The sequence below is a fragment of the Plecotus auritus genome (assembly GCF_963455305.1).
Source record: "Plecotus auritus genome assembly, chromosome: 9".
Taxonomy (NCBI): domain Eukaryota; kingdom Metazoa; phylum Chordata; class Mammalia; order Chiroptera; family Vespertilionidae; genus Plecotus; species Plecotus auritus.
In genome coordinates this window covers 111,244,011-111,268,269 of record NC_137783.1, presented here as the reverse complement: position 1 = coordinate 111,268,269, position 24,259 = coordinate 111,244,011, and the positions used below count along the sequence as shown (strand labels likewise).

The 24,259-nt window shown below is 50.6% G+C and overlaps 1 protein-coding gene across 2 annotated transcripts in view; it reads right to left on the bottom strand.

The window, feature by feature from the left end:
- Positions 1 to 993: 993 nt before the first annotated feature.
- Positions 994 to 24,259, bottom strand: part of STARD10 (StAR related lipid transfer domain containing 10) — a 56,656-nt gene continuing 33,390 nt past the window's right edge. For both annotated transcript variants that reach the window (XM_080688552.1, XM_080688551.1), the window contains exons 3-7: positions 4,852 to 4,999; positions 4,132 to 4,235; positions 3,425 to 3,542; positions 1,649 to 1,701; positions 994 to 1,399 (exon numbers count right to left, since the gene is read on the bottom strand). In XM_080688552.1, the coding sequence (XP_080544678.1) occupies positions 1,154 to 1,399; positions 1,649 to 1,701; positions 3,425 to 3,542; positions 4,132 to 4,235; positions 4,852 to 4,999 (669 nt within the window). In that variant the 3' untranslated portion in view covers positions 994 to 1,153. The remainder of the gene's footprint in view (positions 1,400 to 1,648; positions 1,702 to 3,424; positions 3,543 to 4,131; positions 4,236 to 4,851; positions 5,000 to 24,259) is intronic.

Genomic DNA, 24,259 nt, shown 5'->3' with positions numbered 1-24,259 from the left:
CTGGACCTTTACTCTGCCCCTCTAGGGAAGTCTACTGTGTCTTCCTGACAACGCTAAGGTAAGTCACTTCCTGAGAGTGAAGGTCAGGCCAGACCTTGGGGAGAACTTCCTGGTCCCAAATTCATATCGGGTGCACAAACACTGGAGAGGGAAGAACACAGCGCCCTTCTTCCGACCTGACAGAAGGGATGTCCCTAAGGGAATGGAAGGCAGCTGGAGCCACAGAGAACAGGGAAGGCCCAAGCATCCTTCTAGACCTCAGAGCCCTGAGGTAGAACACAGGAACAAGGGGCTGGCACCCGACCACTGGCAAGGGGCTAGGGACCCCATCCTTTTTGTTAACACAGGCTGGAGGTCTTCAAAATGACCTAGGGAGGGCTCAAATTACAGGGCCTATTCCCTCCAATGCACTGGAGTCTGATGACCCTCACCTCAACCCCAGCCTCCCTCCTCCAGAACATGATGCCCCAACCTCAGTTCTGAGGCCCACAGCCCTGTGGCCTGACACCCAGGGACCTCTCCACCTCCCTTCCCTGATGACTAGAGTATCAGTCCCCCAAGCCATAGACTGGATGCTATGAGGCTGAAAGTCACAAAACAGAAACCCGCTTCCCCATGGAGCTGAAGGTCACACAAAAGAACCCCACCCTCTGACCCCTGACCCAGGGCCTCTAACCAGAACTACTCCTTCTCTTAGAGCAGTGAAAGGTAGTCTGGAGAGAATGGCAGAATGACCATCAACAAGGACAGGTGGGTGGATGAAGAGTGAACTAATGAATAGACACAAAGGAAATGGAACATACCTATAAATGGAGAAAAAGCTAACAACCCAACCCCCCAGCTACACATGGGGAGGAAAGAGGATGCCTAAAGAAGCAAAGGTCAAGCAAGCAATAAAATTAACAAAATAAACTGTAGAGCAAGGGGACCAAGAGTGGCAGTTGTGCCCCGGACCGGTGGGGAGCAGGTACAGCGAGGAGTCGATGAGCCAGCTGAGGCTGTGGGATGGTTTATTAGGGCTATATCCAGCAAGGCCACAGTGCCAACCTGGGTCTGAGCCCAACGTCCTCAGGAGGCACAGGGGTGTGGGAGGGGAGAAAGCCACCCCCAGGCTCTGCCCTGTCTTGTCTCAGTCCCTGTTATGGTTCCACGCTCAGGTGAGCGAGGTATCATCGTCACTGCCCTCGCCGCCAGCACCGCCCATACGCTCCTCCCGACTCTCTGCCACCGCACTCTCATCGATGTTCTCCAGTGAGTCCGCATGCTGCACAGACAGCTCCGACAGCGCCAGGCTTGGCAACGGGCTCTGCTCCGGGTGTAGCCACGGTTTAAAGTGGGGCTGATGCTTCTGCTTCCACTCAGGGTACTTGACGCACGCCTTGTACATCTTCTTCATGGCCTGTGGACCCGCAGCACCAGGGTCAGGAGTGAACAGGCTCAGGATCATATCGCCTCTCCACATCCCCTCTCATGCTCTCCAGCCACTCTGTGCCCCCCCGCCGCCCGGCTCCCAGCATCCTGAGTTCTTGCCCCAAGTTCATAACTCTGCCCCTCAGCCCTGACTCCCAGTCTCTATCCCCACTCCACCCGTTCAGCCCAGAATCCTCTCCACCAGCCTCCATACCCCAGAAGTCCCAAGGCCACTCACCTTGGGAGCCAGGAACTGAGAAGATTTATTCACCACCCACTTGGGTAAGGAACCTATGAGAGCAGGGAAGGGGAGTAAGGAGAGAAGGGAAGCAGCAGCCTCAGGCACCCAGTCCCCTGCCTCCAACCCGAGGTTTCCAGGGAGGCCACCCTCTTCTCCATGGCGGGGGGGGTGGGGGGGGGAGTTATATAAGTCCCATAAGACTTTATCATTCTCACCCTCCCTTTCCATTTCAGAACAAGGTCCTTAGGCTCAACTCTGTGTCCCTGCCCCCCTTCTGCTGAGCCCCAGAGGGCTGCAGGGTTCTAGGTGACACAGGCTACAGATGGACTGAATTCCTGACCCAGCAAGCTCCTGCCTGCTGCCTGCCCTCCACTCACACTAACATCCCTTCTCATACCCAATCCCTCTATGGGGAATAGTCCTGGTGCTTAGCCCCTCCTCTGCCTGTACCCCAGAAAGCCTAGCTGCTACACAGGCCTCTTGGCTGGGCACCCCAGCCTGGCCTGACTTGGAATCCACAGCCCAGCTCTCCACCCCGTCTCATTCATTCCCAAGTGTCTGCTCTGCCTTTGACACTCAATACACTCATCCAATGAGATGCTGGGGAGCCCAGGGCCTTGGCCACTGGGCCCTCAGTGGGGTTCAGGGCATTCCCAGGTAAAGGTGCTTAGGGCTTACCCATCCTTGAGTCATCCATCCATTCACTCACTCACTCCACATTCGCTCAGTGATACCCACCCTGGGCCAGCCCTGGGGACCCAGAGAGGAACTCACTGTCTGGGGGGCCCAACAGTGTGCCAAATGCTCTGCTAGAGGGGAATGGGCCCACAGAGCAGGGAGCCAGCGACTCCTCTGGGTATTAGGGATAGAGGAGGTGACATCTGAAGCAGTCCTGGAGGGACGAGTAAGGGAGAGAGGTGTTTCTAGGCTGCCTAGACAGGGAGGTGGGAATGTGTAAAAAGTATGAGGTGGGGCCAGGAAACCTGGGCAGGGGGCTTAGACTCCACTCCACAGAAGAATCTGAAGCAGAAGAGAGTCATGAGGAAATAAGTGTTTTGGAAAAATTCCTCTGGTGGCTATATGGACAGACAAGGTGGATTAGTATGGAGAAGAATGACAGATTCAGGAGCTATTTAGGAAGTAAAATCAGTAAGAATTGGTTACTAGGTTTGGGAGCTGAGAAGAGGGAGCCTCACATGACCCCATTTTCTTGGCCCAGGTAACTGAGGGAAGACTTAGGAGAAGGGGCAAGTTAGGAGGGGAGTTGGTGAGTTCAGCATTGGACACAGTGAGTCTCAGGTCCTACAAGACATCCTGGGGGACATGTCTAGGAGGTCATGGCCACAAGGATCTGGATCTCAGCAGAGAGCCATGTGGTCAGCTGGCCACAGACGCCTTGGAGTGGCTGAGCCTTCCCAAGGGAAAGAGAACTGAGACCTGGAAAATCCAGGCCTCTGGGATGGACAGAGGATGGGAACCAGCAAGATAGAGAGCGGCCAGTGAGCAGGGAGCAAGTCAGAGTATAGGAATGTGAGCACTAGGAAGGGAGCTCTAAGCTTCATCGTGGGACACTGGATACCACCTTGGCCCTTGCTTTTCAAACCGCTGTGAAGTCTCAAACTGTGGGTCAAATGATGAGTATGTTTTGGATGAATATGCCCCAAAATACAAAACAACTCCTAACAAAAACCCTTTGGATTCTGAGTAAATCAAGTCCCATCCCCTGGGAAATAGGAGAGGATCCCATGGTAGGCTCCAGGGCCAAGCCCTCACCTTTGGGGTCCACCTGGGCCAGGTAGGTGATGACGCAGCTCTTGGGACCCGTGCTCTGGATGAGGTAGCCCGTCTGGATGGATACAGCTCGGACCAAGTCTTTCCGAGGTGGGTATTTCTGGGGACAGAAGGCACAGGGAGGTAAGACTTAGGGTGGGGGCAAAGGAAGGGTCTCTATGAGTATACACACACACACACACAAACACACACACACACACACACACACACACACACACACACAGAGTTAGTTCATATCTCCTGGTGTCCACTCCAGGCCAGGCCTGCTGCTGGGGTAAGGAGAAAAGGAGGAGTCAGACTAGGCCATCCTTACCCTTTTTAAGGTCAGGGTTCAGGAGCACACACAGGCATGCACACGCATACCTACACACACACACACACACACACACACACACACACACACACACACACGCTTCTCCTTGCCCAGGCCAGCTATACCTGCTTGCCCTACCTGTCATGGAGATCAAAGTGGCCCAGTGAGGGAACCCTGACCTCACTCTCCCCTTTCCTAGTCAGACCATGCAGAGCCCAACCAATGGAATTCAGCCCATATGAGGGCCAATAGATTTCATGTCTGGCTTGAAGTCACGGGAAAGTCATGGTAGCAACCAGGGTCCTCTCCCTAGGCTAGGCCTGCCAGCCCAGCCCTACCTGGCACCTTCCCTGCCCACCCTGGCAGGTCAACTCACGGGATGTTTGACTGAGTAGTTCATAATGATGTAATCAGTGCCCATGGGGAGCCAGGAGCGAAGGGTGATGACATCACGGTTCTTCAGGGGCTTTGGACACCTCCCTGTGGAGGGCAAGGGACAGTTCAGCCAGACCACTGGCCTGCCTGACTGACTGCAAGGGAGGGCATGGCAGAGGCTAGCGACACAGAGATGCCTAATTAACTGCCAACTCCCCCTGAACCAAACAGGTACCCCCAACACCACAGTCCGAGAACTGGAACTAGGAAAGAGACAGAACACAACCCTCTCCCCTCCTGTCTCCAGCCACCCATGCTCCTCACAACCTCACACAGCCCTTACCTTGCTGGCCTGGCTTGTTTTTATGTGTGAGTGTATGGGAAAATAACGGTATTATTTGATGTGTGTACATGAAAATGTGACTGTGAATACGTGGTATATGGCTGTGGGTTGTATACATGTGTACACGTGTTTGTGTGGAATGTGTATACATGAACATGGAAATGCATAATGTGTTTGAGTGTACGTGTGTGCATGTTCACAACTGTCTGGGAGTGGACAGGGATGTCAGGAAGGGCAGCCCAACATCTCAGCACTCAGGTCTCTGAGCACCTTGGCCGTGGGAGCGACCACAGGGAGGGAAGATGGGAGGAGGAGCCTCAGCTGGAAGCCTGGTAGAGGCCTGCAGGAGGCTAGGGGAGTGTGCTTGGGCCTGCTCACAAGAATAATAGCCCACGTCAGCATTGACTGTCAAGCGAGCGATGTCGAAAGTCTCAATGACGTTGCTGTCCCACTTCTTTCGGTATTCAATGTCATGTAGGACATCGTAGAGTGTCTCGGCTGGCACATCGCGGCACTCCATCCGGCACTGTAGATAAACACAAGGATTGTCAGGGTCACACAGAGTTCAAAGCCTTGGTACCAGGGGTCCAGAGGGCAGACAGGCAAATGGGGGAGGAGAAGGAGGAGGACAGGAAGGAACAGTGACCTCTAAAGCCAACATGGACTCGCCACTTGCCACAAGTCCTGTCCAGCCCTCCCAGAAGCCACCTGTGCCAGGAGACAGCAGCCCCGATATCCACAGACTATCCCCCCACCTTAGCTCCCAGCAAACCTTCCCTTTTGTCCCTGTTTCCTTCTCAAGGAAGCCTTCCTGAATTATCCAGCCATACATTGAGTCCCTATATCTGTGCCCTCTCAGACCCTTGAACTGCATGGTCGCAGGCTCACAACTGATTCAACACAGAACCTGGTATGGATACATGTTGAAATGAAAGCATGAATGAACAAACAAATGCTTAAGTGGATGATTTCTTTCCTCCATGGTACCTTATCACCTGGCTATACCACTTGTCCTCCTTTTTTTTTTTTAATCCAACAAGTATCTTTGGATTTCTTATTATTTATTAGCCTTGCCCTCAAAGAGCTTTCTGTCCAGTGGAGAAAAGAGCCAAAGATACCTTTTTAAAAATTTAACCCTTACAATAACTCTGCCACACAATAAATCCAAGGAGGAAATCGAGGTTCAGAAAGATTAAGTAAAGTAACTTGCCCAAGGTCACCCAGCTGGAAAGTAGCAGAGATATGGGATTTAACCCAGATCACACGTCTGGAAAGCCAGTAAAAACAGAATGAGGTTTCGCCAGATTTGCACTCAGCAAGATGAAACTTAGTCCACAGCCTTGTTCTGTGATTTTTTTTTCACCCAAGAGCCCAAATCCCAGGATCAAGTTCCTCTCAGCAAGTGAACAAATTTTCTTGCATTGTTTAAAAAGATCTCCCAGAACTGATGTTTAGACAGTGCCAAGGGAAGCACACACATTGCTTTCTACTAAAAAGGGGATACACGCAACCATATGAGGGCGGTGTCACATTGCCTTCCCCCTAATCTTGGGTTAGGCCGTAGGGCTCCTAACCATATGAGAGGCCACAGGAAGGACACATCACTACCTATTGGGTATTTTAGGAACCAGTGAAGTCATCAAGCCCTAGATATACTTCACTTTTCAGAAAATAAAGAGGACAGAGGAACAAGCTAAGTATTACCATGAGAAGCTAAGTGTTACCATGGGAATACAACCAGACAAAGCCAGAGGGTGAGATATTCTGCAGAGTTACTGGTCCAGTCTCTTCTACAGATTAACGTCATAAGGAACTAGGCTAGACTGAGAGACTTATAGGGCACAACAACCAGATGGAAAGTGTGTTCCTGGATTGCATTCTGGTTTGGACACAACAGCTATAAAGGACATTTAGGACAACTGGAGAAATATGAACATGATCTGAGTGTTAGATGTGCCAAAAAATGTGCTGAATCAGAATGGTGAAGATTGCTGCCTGAAAACAAAAAAGCAGATTACAAAATAGAATGCATGGTATGCTCTCATTTGGGGTGGGGGAAATATATGCACAGAAAAAGCTCAGGAAGCACAATCACTAAGGTGTTAGCAGTGGTGATCTCTGAATGATGAGAATATGGTGGGCTTTGGTTGTTGGTTGGCGTTTTTTGTTTTTGTTTTTTGCTGTTTGTATTTCTAATTTTCTAAAATGTATAGCACTGCTTCTATAATAATGAAAAAAAATTAAATAAAAAGTTCCTCACATGCCTGGCCAGTGTTGCTCAGTGGTTGAGCATTGATCCATGAACCAGGAAGTCAGGATCCAATTCCCCATCAGGTCATATGCCCCAGTTACCTGCCAATCCCCAGTGTGGGGGCATGCATGCAGGAGGCAGCCCATCAAAGATTCTCTCTCATCATTGATGTTTTTCTCTCCCCCTCTCCCTTCCTCTCTCTGAAATCAATTATATATATATTATATATTTTAAAGTTCCCCCAGAGATATTGAGAGGTGCACTTACCACATGCCAGGTACTATCCTAAGTGCTTTATACATATTACAGCATTTTATTCTTACAGCCACAGTCTGAGGTATTAGCCCCATTTTAGAATTAAGAAAACCGAAGTTCAAGGACAGACTCCAGCCCACAGATTCATGTGACTCTGAACATGTCACTCTCCCTCTCTGTTTGCTTTCCTGCTACAGAAGGGGGTATGACTAGATCCAATCATTTAACAACAGCCAGTTCCAGCCCCATGTGGAGCTCACAAGAGTCAGAGATGAACCTGGGACCTGTCCTTGAAAGGCTTCCAGTTGAGAAAGGAGACCTACTTGAAAATGAGAAGGTGCCCTAAACTGCCTAGTGGGGGCACAGAGGAGGTCAGCTCTGTGATGTGGGTGAGGAGTCAGGCTCCATGCAGAAGCTCAGTCTGGAAGGTAGGTGTCTGCCAAGTGGCCTTGAGAGAAAGAATAGCCAGGGAACAGACACAGAGGAGATGAGAGTGTGGCGTATAGGAAGCTGAATGAGTTCCATTTGCTCCAGTTGCCAGGGTGTGGTATAGCCTAACACTTAAAAGGTCCTGGTTCCAGATCTCCCTGGAGAAATATGTAATTCTGGGTCTAGGTCAGAATAAGTATAGGTGAGCCTGGAACATCTTATTGTGCAAAAAAAGGACTACCCACAGAATGCTAGGGAACTTGCCCAGAGGAGCCAGCGCGACAAGCTTCCACTGGTTTGGTTGACCAACTCATCAGTGTTTACCTGAAGCATTCCCAGTTTTAACACTGAAATCCCAGAAAACCCCTCTGACCTGGGCAAACTAGGACAGCCGGCCACCTACCATGGGCTAAAGCTGGGACAACCTGTGTATTAACATAAATAATGAAAGTAACAAGTTCTATTCCACTGAGTAAAATAGGTATATACAGCCATAACCGGTTTGGCTCAGTGGATAGAGCGTCGGCCTGCGAACTGAAGGGTCCCAGGTTCGATTCCGGTCAAGGGCCTGGGTTGCGAGCACATCCCCAGTAGGGGGCGTGCAGGAGGCAGCTGATCGATGTCTCTCTCTCATCGATGTTTCTAGCTCTCTGTCCCTCTCTCTTCCTCTCTGTAAAAAAAATCAATAAAATATATTAAAAAAAATAGGTATATACAGGTATGAATAAATAAATAAATTGAATGTTTAATAAGGGTATTTACATAGTTTCAAAGTATCTTCCCATCAAATACTTATTACAAAGGGAAAACGAGTAACTCCATAGTAGAGAAACCTGGCAGGTCCCACCTTAATCAAGCAATCAAAGTGAACATCATTAGTAACGAAACAAGTTACAACTGGGTGCTGCCTGATAGGACAAAATGTAAAAAATACAGGCATGCTCTGGTCCGTGTGCTCAGCTGGTTGGATGTCTTCCTGTGCACCAAAAGGTTGCTGGTTCGATTGCTGGTAGGGATACATGCCTGGGTTGTGGACTTGATCCCCAGGGTAGAGGGTAGAGCAAGAGGCAGCCGCTCGATGTTTCTGTCTACTCCTCTCCCTCCCCACTTCTTTCTAAAATCAATAAAAACATATTTAAAAACAAAAGAATACAGGCATCACTTATGTGGTATCTCTGCCAAAGATGTATAACCTAAACCTAATCATCAGGAAAATCAGACAAACCCAAAATGAGGAACTTTCACAAAAGAATTGGCCTTTAAGTGTCTGGGTCATGAAAGTCAAGAAAAGACTCAAGAACTATATCAGACTGAAAAGGAGACTAATGAAACATGAGTAAATGAATGAGTGAGTGAACAACATGATGGGAGGGATGTGATGGTGGGAGGAGATGGCAGACACGACATTTGGCATCGCCAGGAGCATCCAAACAACCTTCTATTAAGCAGCCATGGGGAGAGCCAGGTGATGCATCAGACATTCAACACACACTCACTCTTCAAACCAGATTTAGAGCTGGTGTCATGCCTGTGCTGCAAAATAGAAAACTGAGCTCAGGAGAGCAAGCAACCTGCCCAAATCAGGCAGCCAGAAAGCAGCCTGGCAGGGATTCAAAACAAAACCCGGTCTTGCTGTAGTCCTAACCATCAAGGAGCACTCAAGTGTGGCTTCTGAAGAAACCAGAACATCTCTAAACCCAAGTGTGGAAGCTGGTTTGGCTTCGCAAGTCCTCAAATGTGTGTATAGACAGTGAGGGTATGGAGGGGCCGTGATAACGGGATGATGGTCTGTAGGTTAGAGTCCATCCTGGGAATGCCTCTTCCCTCGGGCCAGCCTCAGCACCCCAGGGCCTGGCTACATCCACTGCTGGGTACACACTGAAAGGGGTTCACATTGCCCATTCTCCCTCAGCCTTTTGGATCAGGATTGTTGTGGCTTCAGAACCAAAGGCCTCCCTCCAGACAGCAGACAGTGGGCGGAGCACACCGAGCCCCAACACAGTGTAAACTCTGCATACCATTTTATCTTCAAGATACAGATGGAGGGAGAAACCAAGATGGCGGCATAGGTAAACACCTAAACTGCTGCCTCGCACAACAATTTCAAAACTAAAACTAAAAGACAAAATGGACATCATCCAGAACCACAGGAAGACTGGCTGAGTGGAAATTCTACAACTAGAAGGAAAGAGAAAAGCACACTCAGACTCAGAGGAACTGCGGAAGGCAGAGGTACTGAGGCGTGCGCGCAGAGAGGACTGGCAACTGAGTGCGCGGCTGGCTTTCTCAATCGGGAGGGAGACAAAAGCTCCCGACTGCGCTGAACTCCAGTTCCGGGCGAGACTATGGGGACCCAGACTCATTCGGGGAGAAAATGGACTGTCTGGCAGCGAGCAGAACTTGAGGGTGGCTTTCTCTCAGAGATGCTTGCAGCGATTACCATGGGACACTGAGACACAGGGGCCTATTAGGGCAGGGCTGATGGGAAACCAATGCTGTCTGCTCTGCCCTGAGACTCTGCCCCATCCAAGCTGAGCACAGAGGCTTTTGCAAGTCTTGTCTCATAAGGGTGTCTCCAGCACAGAAGTTCTCCCAGCGTAGATACAGCTGATCCTCACGGCCAGTTGGCCTGGAGGTCAATTCCTCCCAGTGATACCAACAACAATCAAGGCATAACTACAACAAGGCTGTGCACACAGCCCACAAAGGGGTGCACCAAGAGTGTCCACCTCAGGTGAACTGGGGAGGCTGAGCCACTGGGCCCTATAGAACACCTAGTACACAAAGCCACTCTATCAACTCAGGGAAGCAGCGAAAATGCGGAGACAAAGAAACAGATCACAAATGAAAGAAATGGAGGAAAGCAAATGACTGGATATAGAGCTCAAAACCACGGTTATAAGGTTTTTCAAGAATTTTCTAGAAAAGGTCGATAAATTTAGCAAGACCCTCGAGGATATGAAAAAGGACCAACTAGAAATTAAGCATACACTGACTGAAATAAAAAATATTATACAGAGATCTAACAGCAGACTAGAGGATCGCAAGAATCAAGTCAAAGATTTGAAATACAAAGAAGCAAAAAACACTCACCCGGAAAAACAAAAAGAGTCCAAAAATATGAAGATAGTGTAAGGAGCCTCTGGGACAACTTCAAGCGTACCAACATCAGAATTATGGGGTTGCCAGAAGAAGAGAAAGAGCAAGATATTGAAAACCTATTTGAAGAAATAATGACAGAAAACTTCCCCTACCTGGTGAAATAAATAGACCTACAAGTCCAGGAAGCACAGAGAACCCCAAACTAAAGGAATCCAAAGAGGACCACACCAAGACACATCATAATTAAAATGCCAAGAGCAAAAGACAAAGAGAGAATATTAAAAGCAGCAAGAGAAAAACAGTTACCTACAAGGGAGCACCCATATGACTGTCAGCTGATTTCTCAACAGAAACTATGCAGGCCAGATGGGAGTGGCAAGAAATATTCAAAGTGATGAATAGCAAGAACCTACAACCAAGATTACTCTACCCAGCAAAGCTATCATTCAGAATTGAAGGGCAGATAAAGAGCTTCACAGATAAGAAAAAGCTAAAGGAGTTCATCACCACCAAACCAGTATTATATGAAATGCTGAAAGGTACTCTTTAAGAAGAGGAAGAAGAAGAAAAAGGTAAACATAAAAATTATGAACAACAAATACATATCTATCAACAAGTGAATCTAAAAATCAAGTGAATAAAAAAATCTGATGAACAGAATAAACTGGTGAATATAATAGAATCAGGGGCATAAAAAGGGAGTGGACTGATAATTCTCAGGGGGAAAGGGGTGTGGGGGGTGCGGGAAGAGACTGGACAAAAATCATACACCTATGGATGAGGACAGTGGTGGGGGGAGGTAAGGGCAAAGGGTGGGGTGGGAACCGGGTAGAGGGGAGCTATGGGGGAAAAAAGAGGAACAATTGTAATAATCTGAACAATAAAGATTTATTAAATTTTTTAAAAAGAAACTGAAAAAAAAAAAAAAAGATACAGATGGAAACTTCAAAGGCTTCCCAGCTTGTGGCAGACTCTTAGGGAAAAAGGCTAGTAGCAGGGCCTGGTTGGAAGGAGGGCACTGGGAAGGTAAGAACCCTGGCTGTGGTGACCCTCCAGGTGAGAAAACTGAAGTCTGGGTGGGTCTGAGCTCCTAGCCCAGCTCTTTCCACCGCCCCCAGGAGGCAGTGTGGCTACATCTAGCAATGTTCTTGCCTGCAGGGCCAGGAGCCACATCAGCAAGGTGTAATACTAAGAGGCTTTGGGAGGCACAAATGGGGTAGGGGTGAGTCATTGGAGAATACCTAGTGGGCGGGTCTATGACTAGAACCCATATTCATTGAGCCCTGGGCAAGTCAGTCCCTTCAGTGAATACCTGGGAGCTCCCAGAACTGAAGGGAAGGAGCTAAACTGGGCTACAATGCCCTTAAATCCTGGTTACAACAGGGAGCCTGACATGCAGTCATTTCACAGCTGAGAAAACTGAGGCCCAGCGTAAATACAGACTATGACCCCTCCAGACCCCATGACAGGGAGAACTGGGATTGCCCCAAACTCCTGGGCCCAACACCACCCTCCAGCACCCTGAGTTCCACAGAGCCATGGTCAGAAAGGACTGGACAATCAAGGAAGGCCATCAGGGAAGACTCCTGCAGTCTTTGGGTCTGGCAATCCCAGATTCCAATCCTCTCCGTGGGCACAAGATTTAAGTCTCCTGAGTTTCAGTTTCCTCATATGAAAAATGGGGATACGGCCCTGGCCAGGTAGCTCAGTTGTTTAGAGCATTATCTTGATATGTTAAGGATATGGGTTTGATCCCTGGTCAGGGCACATACAAGAATCAACCAATGAATGCATAAATAACTGGAACAAGAAATCGATGTTTTTTTCTCTCTTTCTCTCTCAAATCAATAAATTTTAAAAAGAAAAATGCGGATACTAATAGTACCTATGGCATGGAGATGCTGTGATTACATTCAATGAGGTAATGTATATAATATGCCTGGCACATAGCAAATACTCAAAAAACAGTCGCTGTTATTATTCCCATAGGCTTCCTCCAGCTGCCATTCACCTGTCCACAGGCCAGGACTAGGTCCATTTGCAAGTGCTTCCTTAGATTTTGTGCCCTAGGCACCTCTCTTACCTCACCCTGGCCCTGCCCTTTTGTCCATCCATTCTCCACTTTCTGGAGTCTGCTGTGTTCCAAGCCTGCAACTGGGCAGCAGGGACCCAGAGGTGAATCAGACCTGGGCCCTGCCCCAAAAGAGCCCCATCAAGTGGGTGATAGGAAAGAAAGGGACACAAAATCCCAGTAGAGAATGAGCAGTGTTGGGGGATGGGGAGTGAAAGTAAGGGAACTGTGGGAGCAGAGGGTGATGAAGCCTAAAAGGAGAGGAAGCTCAACAGCCACAAGGGGAGATTGGGCATTTCAGGCAATGAGACTGGTGGGGTTCAAAGGCCTGGAGGCTTAACTAAATATGCACAGAGCAAGGCCCAGTGTCCAAACTGTGTCTCACTCTCCCCTTCTCCTCTCTCCCACCTCTTGCCTGTGCTTCTCAGTCCTTCCCATTGCTCAGCAATTAGAGGAGGAATCTCCATGGAAGGAGGGAAGTGTTGGGGAGAGGGCAGGCGAGGGGGGGGCAGCAGTATCTCCCAGGACCCTTTTCCCTGAAACAAGGGAAAAGAAGTCAGGTCACCTGCATAGAGCTGTGATATGGCCTTGATGGCCAAAGGCCAGGGCAGTAACAAGCAAACCGAGACATGGACAGGTGAACCCAAGTTTGCCCCTCACCCCAAGACCTCACACAGTAGGTCTCCAATATCCTTGCCCACAGGCTCTGTGGGGCCCAAAGATGATCTCTTTCACCACTACTCTTCAGGTTACCTCTGGGGAAACAGGCCCACTTGCATTCAATCCCTCAGGCTCTGCCGCCTTCTCACCATGTTGCATTTTAGTAGTTCCGTAAAAGGAATAACTGTTAAGCAAATGGCCCTTTCTCAATAGAACCACATTCAAATCAGAGGAATTACTCCTAGGCACTAAGTATCAAATCAGTCATAGTCCCAAACAATAGCCACCACCTCAATAACCATTATCATGTGCTCAAATCACTAATTTATTATCCCACCAAGGAGATAGTAGCACCGGACCATGGATCCCCTGGGCTAAAATTTAGGTCAAACTGACTCTGCCAATAGTCAAGGACACCAAACTGCATCCTGTGCAGAAATGGACTCTTACCCTCCCAACACCCTGATGGGTATCATCATCCCCATTTATAGATGCAGAAAGTGAGGCCTAGAGAGTTACAATGATTGACCCAGGCCACATAGCTAAACAGTGGTGAAGCAGAGAACCACAGCCTGGGGTGCCTGACCCCAAAGTGTCAGGACATTCTGCTACTTTCATCAAGGAAGCAGACTGGCCCAGCTAAAACAAACAGGCTGGCAACTGGAGACCATCTTAGTTAATTGATGGTTAGTATGCAGCGCTCATTGGATTCAGAGGGCTTGCTGACCAGAGAGGCAAATCTCAGAGGTTCTTCCTCTGAATGAGGTCACTGTCTCCATCCTCAGATCTCAATGGACTCAAAGGCAGGGTCACACTTGCTCAAAACCCAGCACTGGGGCTCTGCACCTAGAAGCCCCCTCGGAGAACCTTTCGGTCATGCATTGCCCCACCAGACCCAGCCAGGCCCCACAGGCTTACAACTTCACTCAGCAGTTCCAGGGACTGTCTGGGTCAGACAGGCCTCTGCCCTAGCCACATCCTACCTGTGTGGCCTTGGTTTGGGCAAAGGACTTCAGCTCTGAGTCCCAGTATCTTCATCTGTCAAACAGGGTATTTCTCTCCTCAGAGTGCAACTGTGAGGATTATATGAGATTCGTACATAAAGCCCAGCAGCTTTCCCTGACTTCTCAGGCCCGGCCCAGGGGAGCACCTTCCTACTAGTCCCCAAAGGTCAAGCAAGATATACAGGGACAAGGAACAACATTTAGAACAACAAAAATGCCCCATGTCTCTACACAGGGTAGATGGACGGGAGGGGCAGGTGGCTTTCTTACACCAGGACCCTACACGAATGCCCCCAGACACACACACCACCCTCACAGCCACAGCCAGATGCTGCCCTCATGTCAGACCAGGCCCTCCTCCCAGAGCCTGCTCACGCCCCAGCTTGCTGGCTTCAGGGCCCTCCACTCTGCCCCTCCCAAAGCCCACAGGGCCAGTGTTGAGACAAGCTGGTAGAGCCCCTCTGACCTTGCCTCTGGGTTTCTGGGGCCCCCAGCAGGGAGATCCCTAAGACCTTCCTCCATGTTCCCCCAAATCTCAACAGCAGCAAAAGTGTCAGGACATTCTGACACAAGGGTCCAGGAAAGCAGGGAGGGGGTGGTGCAGGAGGAGAGAGATCTGATTGGTCCTCCCAGGACCTCCCTTGGCCGGCTCCTTTTCTATTTTGTCTTCAAACTTCAGCCTGGCTGACCCCTGTCCCTAAATTCTTCAGGCTGGGCTGGGGCCTACCCTCCAGCCCCCAGTGCCTCCCTCCATCAGCACGCACTGCAGTGCATCCATTTGTCTGCAATGCTGTGGTCCCTCGTTCACCTTGGCATCCCTAGGGCCTGGCACAGCTTAGTAAAGACCTGTTGCCTGAACAGCAGGATGGACAGGTGAGCCAACAAAGGGGCTGTGGGAGCTTCTCCTGGCTGTCCGATACTTTCAAAATCATAAAAATGTATCTTTCAACTTAGTTCCTATTACTCAGGACCAGAAATTTATACTCAGGAAAAAAAAATACAAAGTAAGAAAAAAGTCCTGTTACAATATTCATGACTATATTATTGCATTAGTATTTAGCAAAATATATTAGAGAACAACCTGGACCACCACCAACAGCAGGACCTGGTTGGGTTAAGAATGACATCTCACCTTGATAATTACTGCCAGTTACAGAGGACTGTGGGCTCCCCCAGGCCAGGGGCAGGGGCTGAACTGGCTCTGAACCCTCAAAACCCAGAACAGGCTTCAAAACCCAGAACAGGCCTGGCAGGGAGCAGCTGCCGGAAATGTTTGTGAATTAATAATCCTGTAGCAATATGAGATACTTCCACAGATGCAATGTTAAATGAACAAAGGAGGATATTAACTTCTCCCAGTGCCATGGTCTAAACCAGCGATTTTCAACCTTTTTCATCTCATAGCACACATAACTAATTACTAAAATTCTGCAACAAATGTGTATTTTTTGCTGATCTGACAAAAAAAAAAAAAAAAGGTATAATTTTTAAGTCATTCACACCAGAGGCCTATTGTTGTATTGGCTGTTGTCATATTTTTTATTTGACAATCTAAGGGAAAAGAGGTCAGTGCCCCTGACTAAATAGTCATGTATTGCATGTTTTAAACATTCTTGCAGCACACCAGTTGAAAATTGCTGGTGTAAACGTAGTATAAATTATCTGTACCATTTGAATGAGAGCTGGAAGGAACAACAAAAAAAAAGTTTTACTCAGGAATTGAGGCTCTGGGTGATTGATTTTTCATTTTTGGATTCTTGTGACTGTTGATATAATACAGTTTCTATAAGATATAGAAACTATATCTATTTTTTTTCTAAGTTAAGCGTGTTGTCCAGAATCCCAAGGTTCTTGTTCCCTGGACAAGGAAGCCGGGACTCAGCTGAGATGGTGTCTGAGGTTGCCCATGCTAGTGCTGAGTTACCTTGGAAATGCTCCAGTCGTGTGGCCGTGCTGGGAGTGGAGCCAGAGGGGACTCAGGGCCCTTCCACACTCGGGCTGCGGCATAGGCATGACAACCCTGGACAGTCAAGGCAGGGACAGAGGGAAGCTGGGGACGAAGGTACAGGGAGGGGCACCTAAGTGGAGTCCTAATGGATGAACAAAAAGTAGATGGCACCCAGATGTAAGGATGGGGAAGAGGCTCCTGGCAGAGGTGCTGATATGAGCCTGGGGATTGGAAATGGCCTGGAAGGGCTGGGGGGAAGGAGAGGGCTCGTGCAATTCCATGAGGTAACCTGAGTGAGAAGGATGGAGGCGGAGGAAATGGAGCTGTCCCTTGGGTACCTCAGACTGTTCATCCATTCATCCATTCATAAATGTGAATGGTATGCCAGCTCTGTGCCAGGCTCTGTGCTAGGGATTTAGCAAATTCATCTAATCCTATCCTCTCAGTTACCTAGGAGGGAAGATTATGTCCATTTGTAAATGGTGACTCAGAAAGGTGAAATGGAGGAACTAACTTGGAACCCACTGTGACCCAAAGTCCACCCCCAAGACTGTTCCCCAAGAACATGGCTCTGCTCTGTGGAGGACCCAAGGGATGCCAAGTGGGCCAGCACCTGGCCAGGGGAGGACTGTCCCTGGGGGGCCACACTAGGAGCTGTGGCTGTTGGCTCTGCCTGCAGCGAGGGGAGCTGGAGGGACACAGAGAGCACGTGTGGGGTAGTGCACCCAGCACAGGGTCTCCTTCCCCCCAACTTTGAGTCCTGTGCCCTCTCTTCTGAAGAGAAGATCTAAAACCAGATATGCCCAACCCATCTTCTCCCCAAAAGAGGGGCCCCTCTGAGATTGGGGTGGAGAGTGGAGGTGCTGCTATGCCTCCCCTAGACAGAGCTCCCTGAGTCTGCTCAGGCAGACCACGCTGGGCCTTCTGCTGCTCTCCATCCAGGGCTAAATGACTCATGGCTGCTCACCTCCTTCCTCCTCCCTCCCCCCCAGTCTCCAGCAGCCTCCCTGGACCCCCACCCCCAGGCTCATGAGCAGCAAGCCCTAGCTCTGCAGCAGTAGGAACATCCTGCTGACATCTCAGAAGCTGACCTCCTGGTCTGGAGCTCCCGACACTCTGTTCCAGCCCTGGGGGAGATGGAGGAGCCAGACAGAGGAGGGAGAGCTGAGAAGAAGCTGTGTGTGGTTGGGCCTGGAAGAAAAGGGAGGGGGTGATGGGAGACCAGTGAGACCAAACAGGGCCAGGCCTGACACACAGACATCAAGACAAAGGCAAATTGGATAAACGCCCCCCTGGGCTTCAGGGACCACAGTGGCCTCCAATAAACTCCACACTGCATCTTCAACAGCCACCTGGGCATCACCCCTGGACAGCCCACACACCTTCATATGCACCATGTCCACCACAGTTGTATTGTCTACCCCAATGCCCACTCCCCTCTGCTCCGCTCCTGTGCCTGGAACCCAGGCAAGGTCTGGACTCATCCCTCACTGCCATCCCTGGGACTCCGCTCAGTCAGGACCTTCTCAACAGCCCCTCTTCACCAAAACCCAGACAGGCCTCACCATTCTTGCTTCGAGTACTTCAGTCACATCCTCATCTCATGGCTCCCAGGACAAGCTGTCCCCTGCAGCCAGGGAGCTTTCTGAAACCCAGAGCTAATGACAGCCCTGACCAGCTTGAGAGACTCTGCTGCCTCTCTCTCTGCCTTTGGCAAATCCTAACTCCAACGTCCTCCTGGCTCTGCCTCCACTCCTTTCTCACTCTCAGCCCATCCCTCTGCTTCCCTGAGGGACTCACCAAGACCTTCTCAGCTTGGTGCCTGACTCTTGCTGGCCCCCCAGCCCCCTCCCCCAGATGCTGCCACCACCCACCATGCTGCCAGCCCCTGGCCTCCCTCAGCCTGGGTTCTCACAGAGGGCTGTCATTGTCTCCATCAGTCTCCCACTAGGACTTGAGAGCAGGGCCTGAGTCTGATCCATCTCTGGTCCCCAGCAGCAGCATAGTGGTTGACAGAGTAAGTGGGAGGCGGGAGAAGTTTGTTGAATGAATAAATAATTGGGACAGGGGGAAAAAAATGAGGAAAAGAGACAAGTAGCAACAGTAAGGCAGGCTCAGTAACCATCTGAGACAGGAATAGGAAACACACCCTAAGGGGAGACTCTAAGACCTGGAGATAGGCCCAGAGGCCAGGCCAGGAGGCTGGATGGAGGCAGGGAAGGAAAACCATGGCAGAGTCGGAGCTGAGCAGGGGGCAGGAGGCGCCAGGAGACAGCTGAGGAGACATAATTGGATCAGAAACAACTCTGCTGCAGTGAGGGGGAGTGACTCACACACACAGAGTAACACCAGACACAGAAACATGCATACAGTTTCACACTCAGAGGCACACACACAACCTTAAAGGCGCATCCACATGCATTCATAAGGACATGCAGTCACCCACAATCCAGCTCCATGCAGAAGGCCCACACATAGAAGGCCAGACAACCCCCAACAGATTATCCTGTCCTCATAACACACAACCATCATCCGGTATCCTATTTACTTATTTGCTTGCTTCTATTTTGCTTATCTCCCCCTCAAGATATAAACCCATGACAGCAGAGCCTAATCTGTCTGGTTTACCACTAAATTCCTGGATATAACACAAAACTTGGCATATAGGATGTGCTCAATAAATATATGTTGAATGACTGAATATCGGAGACACACAAGAGAACACCATCCCCTCTGGCTGGCTAGCCTCTGCCTTAAGAGTCATCACCTCCCTGGTCTAGTACCAGGTCCCAGGCAATCTGAAATGATCCAAAGACAGAGAGGGGACTCCAGGAGATGGTAGAGGGGAACCTCTGGGAACCAGGGGAAGATGCAGGATGAGATTAAATGGCCTGGACACTGCATGGGTACTCACTCCCCCTAACTCCCCAGTATGGGGGCAGGGCTGGGGGTGCACATGTGCAGGCATTGTTCACCTGCCCCAGAACATAAGGGCTTTAAAGAAATCAGAGGTAGCGCCCTGACCGGTTTGGCTCAGTGGATAGAGCGTCGGCCTGCGGACTGAAGGGTCCCAGGTTCGATTCTGGTCAAGGGCATGTACCTTGGTTGCGGGCACATCCCCAGTAGGAGGTGTGCAAGAGGCAGCTAATCGATGTTTCTCTCCCATCAATGTTTCTGACTCTCTATCCCTCTTCCTTCCTCTCTGTAACAAATCAATAAAAAAATATATTTAAAAAAAAAAAAAAGGAATCAGAGGTAGCAAGTACCTGCCTCCAGGGAGCCCAGGCTGAGAGGCAGGGAGGCAACAGGCTATAGCCACAGAGAACTGCTCCAGCTGCCCTGTGCCACCTGCCCCAGGCTCTCTTTAATGACAAGTAAGAGGAGCCTGCATTTGGCGTGGGACCTACCACTAAATTCTGGGCCTACTACTTTCTTCCACTGCCTGTGTTTCTGAAGCTCCAGGGGCCAGCCCAAGCACGCCGAGGAGGTAAGGGGAGGCACCTCAAGCCGACATCTGGTCTGAGCATTTTTCCTCCCACCTCCCACCTGTTGCTGGAGCATTCTAATCTTCCCAGGTCAGGGGTCATGGCTCAATAGGGTTTCTATCCCTGTCTCTCTCGGTGGCACCTGGAGCACAGGCTTGTGGCCACTGGTCCCTGGGGAACTGGCTAGTGCGACCCAGGGAGGTCCCAGGTCCCTGAAGAGTGCCAGGTGTGTGGGGTCATGGTGCCTGGGCCCTGGCTCCAGGTTGCCTAGCCAGGCGTGGGGATGCAGGGGAAGAAATAAAACCCATCTGTCTCCAGGACTCCCTCCTTTCTCTCATCTCCTGAAACTTTAAAGACTCTCGACTGGAAACTGAGCTGGGGCTCGGACTCGTTAAAGTTTAAAAGCCAGAGCCTGGGGAGCTGGGCGTGGAGGGCACAGAGCCAGCTTGGGAGCTGGGGACTCTTTTAATCCCAGGGACACACTAACTGGAGGCACCCACTCCACCCTACCCTATCCCACTCCCACTCACAAGGTTCCTTATCCTCAGGGCAGGCACCAAGGGGGCTGCACATCCACACCCCAACCTGAATAACACTCCACAATTTGCACATTGCAAAGGGTTATTCTGTAATCACCATGTTCCATTCATTATCCATACAACCCCTTGCTCCATTCCTCACAGTCCCTCCTTTACTGCAGGCCTCAGTACTTCAGTCCAGATAATATAGCAAAAGCCTCCTCCTACCATCCACATTATCTAAAACCCTCCCCTGGCACCTCAAGACCTCCAGGACCCAAGTCCTAGGGCCTTTGGTCTAGCTCCCTAAACACCTCCAGCCCCCTGAGCTCCAAGCCCCACACTGAACACCTACAGTTCTAATGCATGCCCTGCCCCCAGGCCTTTGCACAGCTGTTCCTCCACAAGGACAGCTCCCAACACTATCAAACTTATATGCCTCATTCTCTACCCAGTTCAAAAGGGATCGCCTAAGCATTCCTCCTCTGTGAAGCCTTCCCTGGCCTCCAAGGCTGGTTCAGAGTCTCCCTCCAGGTCTCCACAGCTCCTGTAACAAGTGTCTGTCTCAGCACCCAACTGGGAGCTCCTTGAGTCCAGGGTTCAAGTTTAAGTCCCCTCTCTGTCCCCAACCTCCAGCACAGGGCCAGGCAGAGAGGCTATCAGTGAACGACCACTAAACGTGTGAGTGAATGAATCAAGTGCCTGAGACAGGCAGGGCAGCACTACCATCCACATTTGACAGATGAGGAAGCTAAAGCCCAGGCAGGGACAGCAATCTACCTATGGCCACTCTGGACCTATACTCTCTCACCTACAGCCTCAGGCCAACCCAGGCACCTCCTCCAGGAAGCTTTCCCTAAAGCCTCCAGCCACTTCTGACCATTCCCTTCTCTGAGCTCCTGCACCGGAAGGTTGACAAGGCCTTGGTTATCTGCCCTTACTCCATGTCCAGACACCTACCACCGTGGCCTAAGGCCAGCACAGCCTCTACAAACCACCTTCCCAGCAACTTCCTGCAGAAATGGGGAAATGGAGCCCCAGAGGGGACAAAGGCCCACCCTGCACCTGAACTCACCCAATCCAAAGCCCTAAAACCAGATTAACTTCCACCCCTGACCCCACAGATAAGAAAACTGACTCTAGCCCTAACCGGTTTGGCTCAGTGGATAGAACGTTGGCCTGTGGACTGAAAGGTCCCAGGTTCAATTCCGGTCAAGGGCATGTACGTTGGTTGTGGACACATCCCCAGTAGGAGGTGTGCAGGAGGCAGCTGAGCAATGTTTCTCTCTCATTGATGTCTCTTAATTCTCTTATCCCTCTCCTTTCCTATCTGTAAAAAATCAATAAAATATATTTAAAAAGAAAAGAAAACTGCCTCTAAAAGGTGAAATGACCCCCAAGGTCACATAGCAAGGACTGGCCTCTTGCCCAGCTGGACCCCCTCCAGGGTGCCCTCCCACAATACAGCGAGACCCAAGTCAGCAGATAGAGGTAAGTTATGAGTAGCCATGGAGTCCTGGAGACACTCGGGCCCAAGGGAACAGAAAGATCTCAGCCTTACAAGTCTCAGCCTTGAACCCAAGAACCTGTGTTCTAATCCTGCTTCCACCACTTCCTGTTTGGCCCTACACAGGTAAGTTCCTGCTCTGAGCCTCAGTTTCTACATCTGTTCGGATGGGCTTAGCAAGACTCATGCCACAGGACAGTTGTGAAGACACAGTGGAAAGACAAAACACCTGGCCCTGCCCTGCCCCGCCCCGCCTTCCCCGTGACCTTCTGAGTCCCTCAGACTGTTGAGAGTGAAAAGGGCCCTTGGAGATCCCTGAGATGACCCCCCGAGCCCTCGTTTCAAAGGGGGGGAGAATGAGGTGCTGAGAGGGGACAGGCCTGAGCACTGGCTTGAGAGCTTGGAACCCAGGGAGGGGAGGTGGAGGGCTGCGGTGTGGAAACAGGTAGACAGTGAGATAGGGCAGTGAGGGGCCACTGGAGCTTTCCCCAAAGGGAAAGGGGAGGAGCCATAGGGCAGGAAGTCAGAGAAGACAGGTCCCCACTGCCACCACCCAGCTTCCTGTGGCAACAGGAACCTCAGGTTCTCAGCAACACTCCCCCAAGAGATCTCCCTGACTTACTCCAGCCACCAAGCCCCTCAAGGCCCCTTCCCATCCAGCCCACTCCTGCCTCGGTGGTCTGCCTATGAACATCTGTCCCATGAGTAGACAGGGGTCACCTGGAATTGTCAATCCTCTCTCCACCTGGGTCTGGAAACCTCTGCGGACACGGGCCAGGTCTCTTCCTCTGCCTCTCACGTGGCTAGCCAAGCACCAGGCTGGGCACACAGCAGCACCGGAGAACCTAAGCACATGAGCATCCAGGGCAGGGCTGCGCAGGCCATGCCATCTCCAGCTTTCTGTCCCCCGTTCCTTGTTCTGTTCCCATGGGCCCAGCACAAGCACTGAGTTCAGAGACTCTTGGAGCCAAGACAGCTCCATGACACAGATAACGAAACAGCTCAGAGAGGGACAGGACTGTGTTCACATCACACGCACAGAAGAGGGCACCATAGCCAGGAACACCCCAGCCTCTTGCCCAGCTGGCACTGCTTGCACGACTGACAGACCTTCTGGGTTCCCATTTCTCACATCACTATAGGAGTCACAGGGAAGCCTGGCCTGGACACTGAGAAACCTGGGTTCAGGTTCAAGCTGCCCTCTGCCTTGGACCAGAATGCATGTTCAGTATCTGCCTCTGGGACAGGACTTATCCTCTCAGGAGGCAGTGTCTGCCTCCTCTCCAGTACCCAGAGCATAATGCAGGCCTGGGGCCAGGCTGGGCTGGAGGCCAGGAGGGAGGGAAAGGGTGGAGGTGGCCTCCAGCAGCCCCTTCCCTTTGTCCTGGCACCAAATGCTGGGCCCAGTGCCACAGTGGCTATCAGGGACCTCTGGACACAGAGGCGGGAGAAGATAAGTCAGGGGGAAGGGAGACGAGGCGGAGAAAATCAATCAGGTAGACAGACAGGCGGATCCGGATCCACACCCCCACCCTGTGATCACAAGCACAGGGCATGTCCAGGGGGCAGCAGCCCTTTCCTCAGGGGGCAGGGCCAGAAGGAGTGGGGGAGGGGAAGTTCAACAAACACCTGTGATTGAGTTCCAGCCTCCAGGAGTGATCCAATCATCTCTGGGACTCTGGCTTCAGACCTGCTGTGTGACCTTAATAAGCCACACCCCTCTCTGGCCTCAGCTTTTCTTGCATCAAAGGAGAATGGGATGATGAGAACATTGTGTCCTTCAAAGAGTTTTTGTGGTTTTTTTTTTAATCTTTACCTGAGGATATGTTTTTATTGATTTTTAGAGAGAGAGAAACATCGATGTGAGAAACATCCATTGGTTGCCTCCCATTCACATCCTTACCGGGGATTGAACCCGAAATCTAGGTATTTACCCTGACCCGAAATCTAGGTATTTACCCTGACCAGGAATTGAACCCGCAACCTTTTGGTGTACAAAACAATGCTCCAACCAATTGAGCCACCAAGGCATCAAAGAGTTGTTGATGGAGTCAAAAGCCATAACATTGACTAAGATGTGAGCCCAAGTGGAGAGGGGCAGAGACTCTAGAGCAGCCGTGGGCAAACTACGGCCCGTGGGCCGGATCCGGCCCGTTCGGCTGTTCTATCTGGCCCGCGGAGCCGAAAGAGCGGAGGGTTCTCTTGCTCTCCCCTCCGCTCCTTTACTTTGAATTTATATTAGTTCACACAAACACTCCATCCATGCTTTTGTTCCGGCCCTCCGGTCCAGTTTAAGAACCCATTGTGGACCTCGAGTCAAAAAGTTTGCCCACCCCTGCTCTAGAGTCAGGCTGGCCTGGGTTCCACTCAGCTGCCCTCTGACCTTAGGCAAGTAATATCACTGTTCTCAGGCTCAGTTTCTTTGTTTGTAGCATGGAGATAAGCCTATTACTGCCCAAGACTAGCCTGAGGGTAAATTAGATGATGGAGAAAGATGCTTGGTTCAAAGCAGGGGCTCTTAGAAATGGTATTCCTGAAATTTTGGGAGTGGGCAGC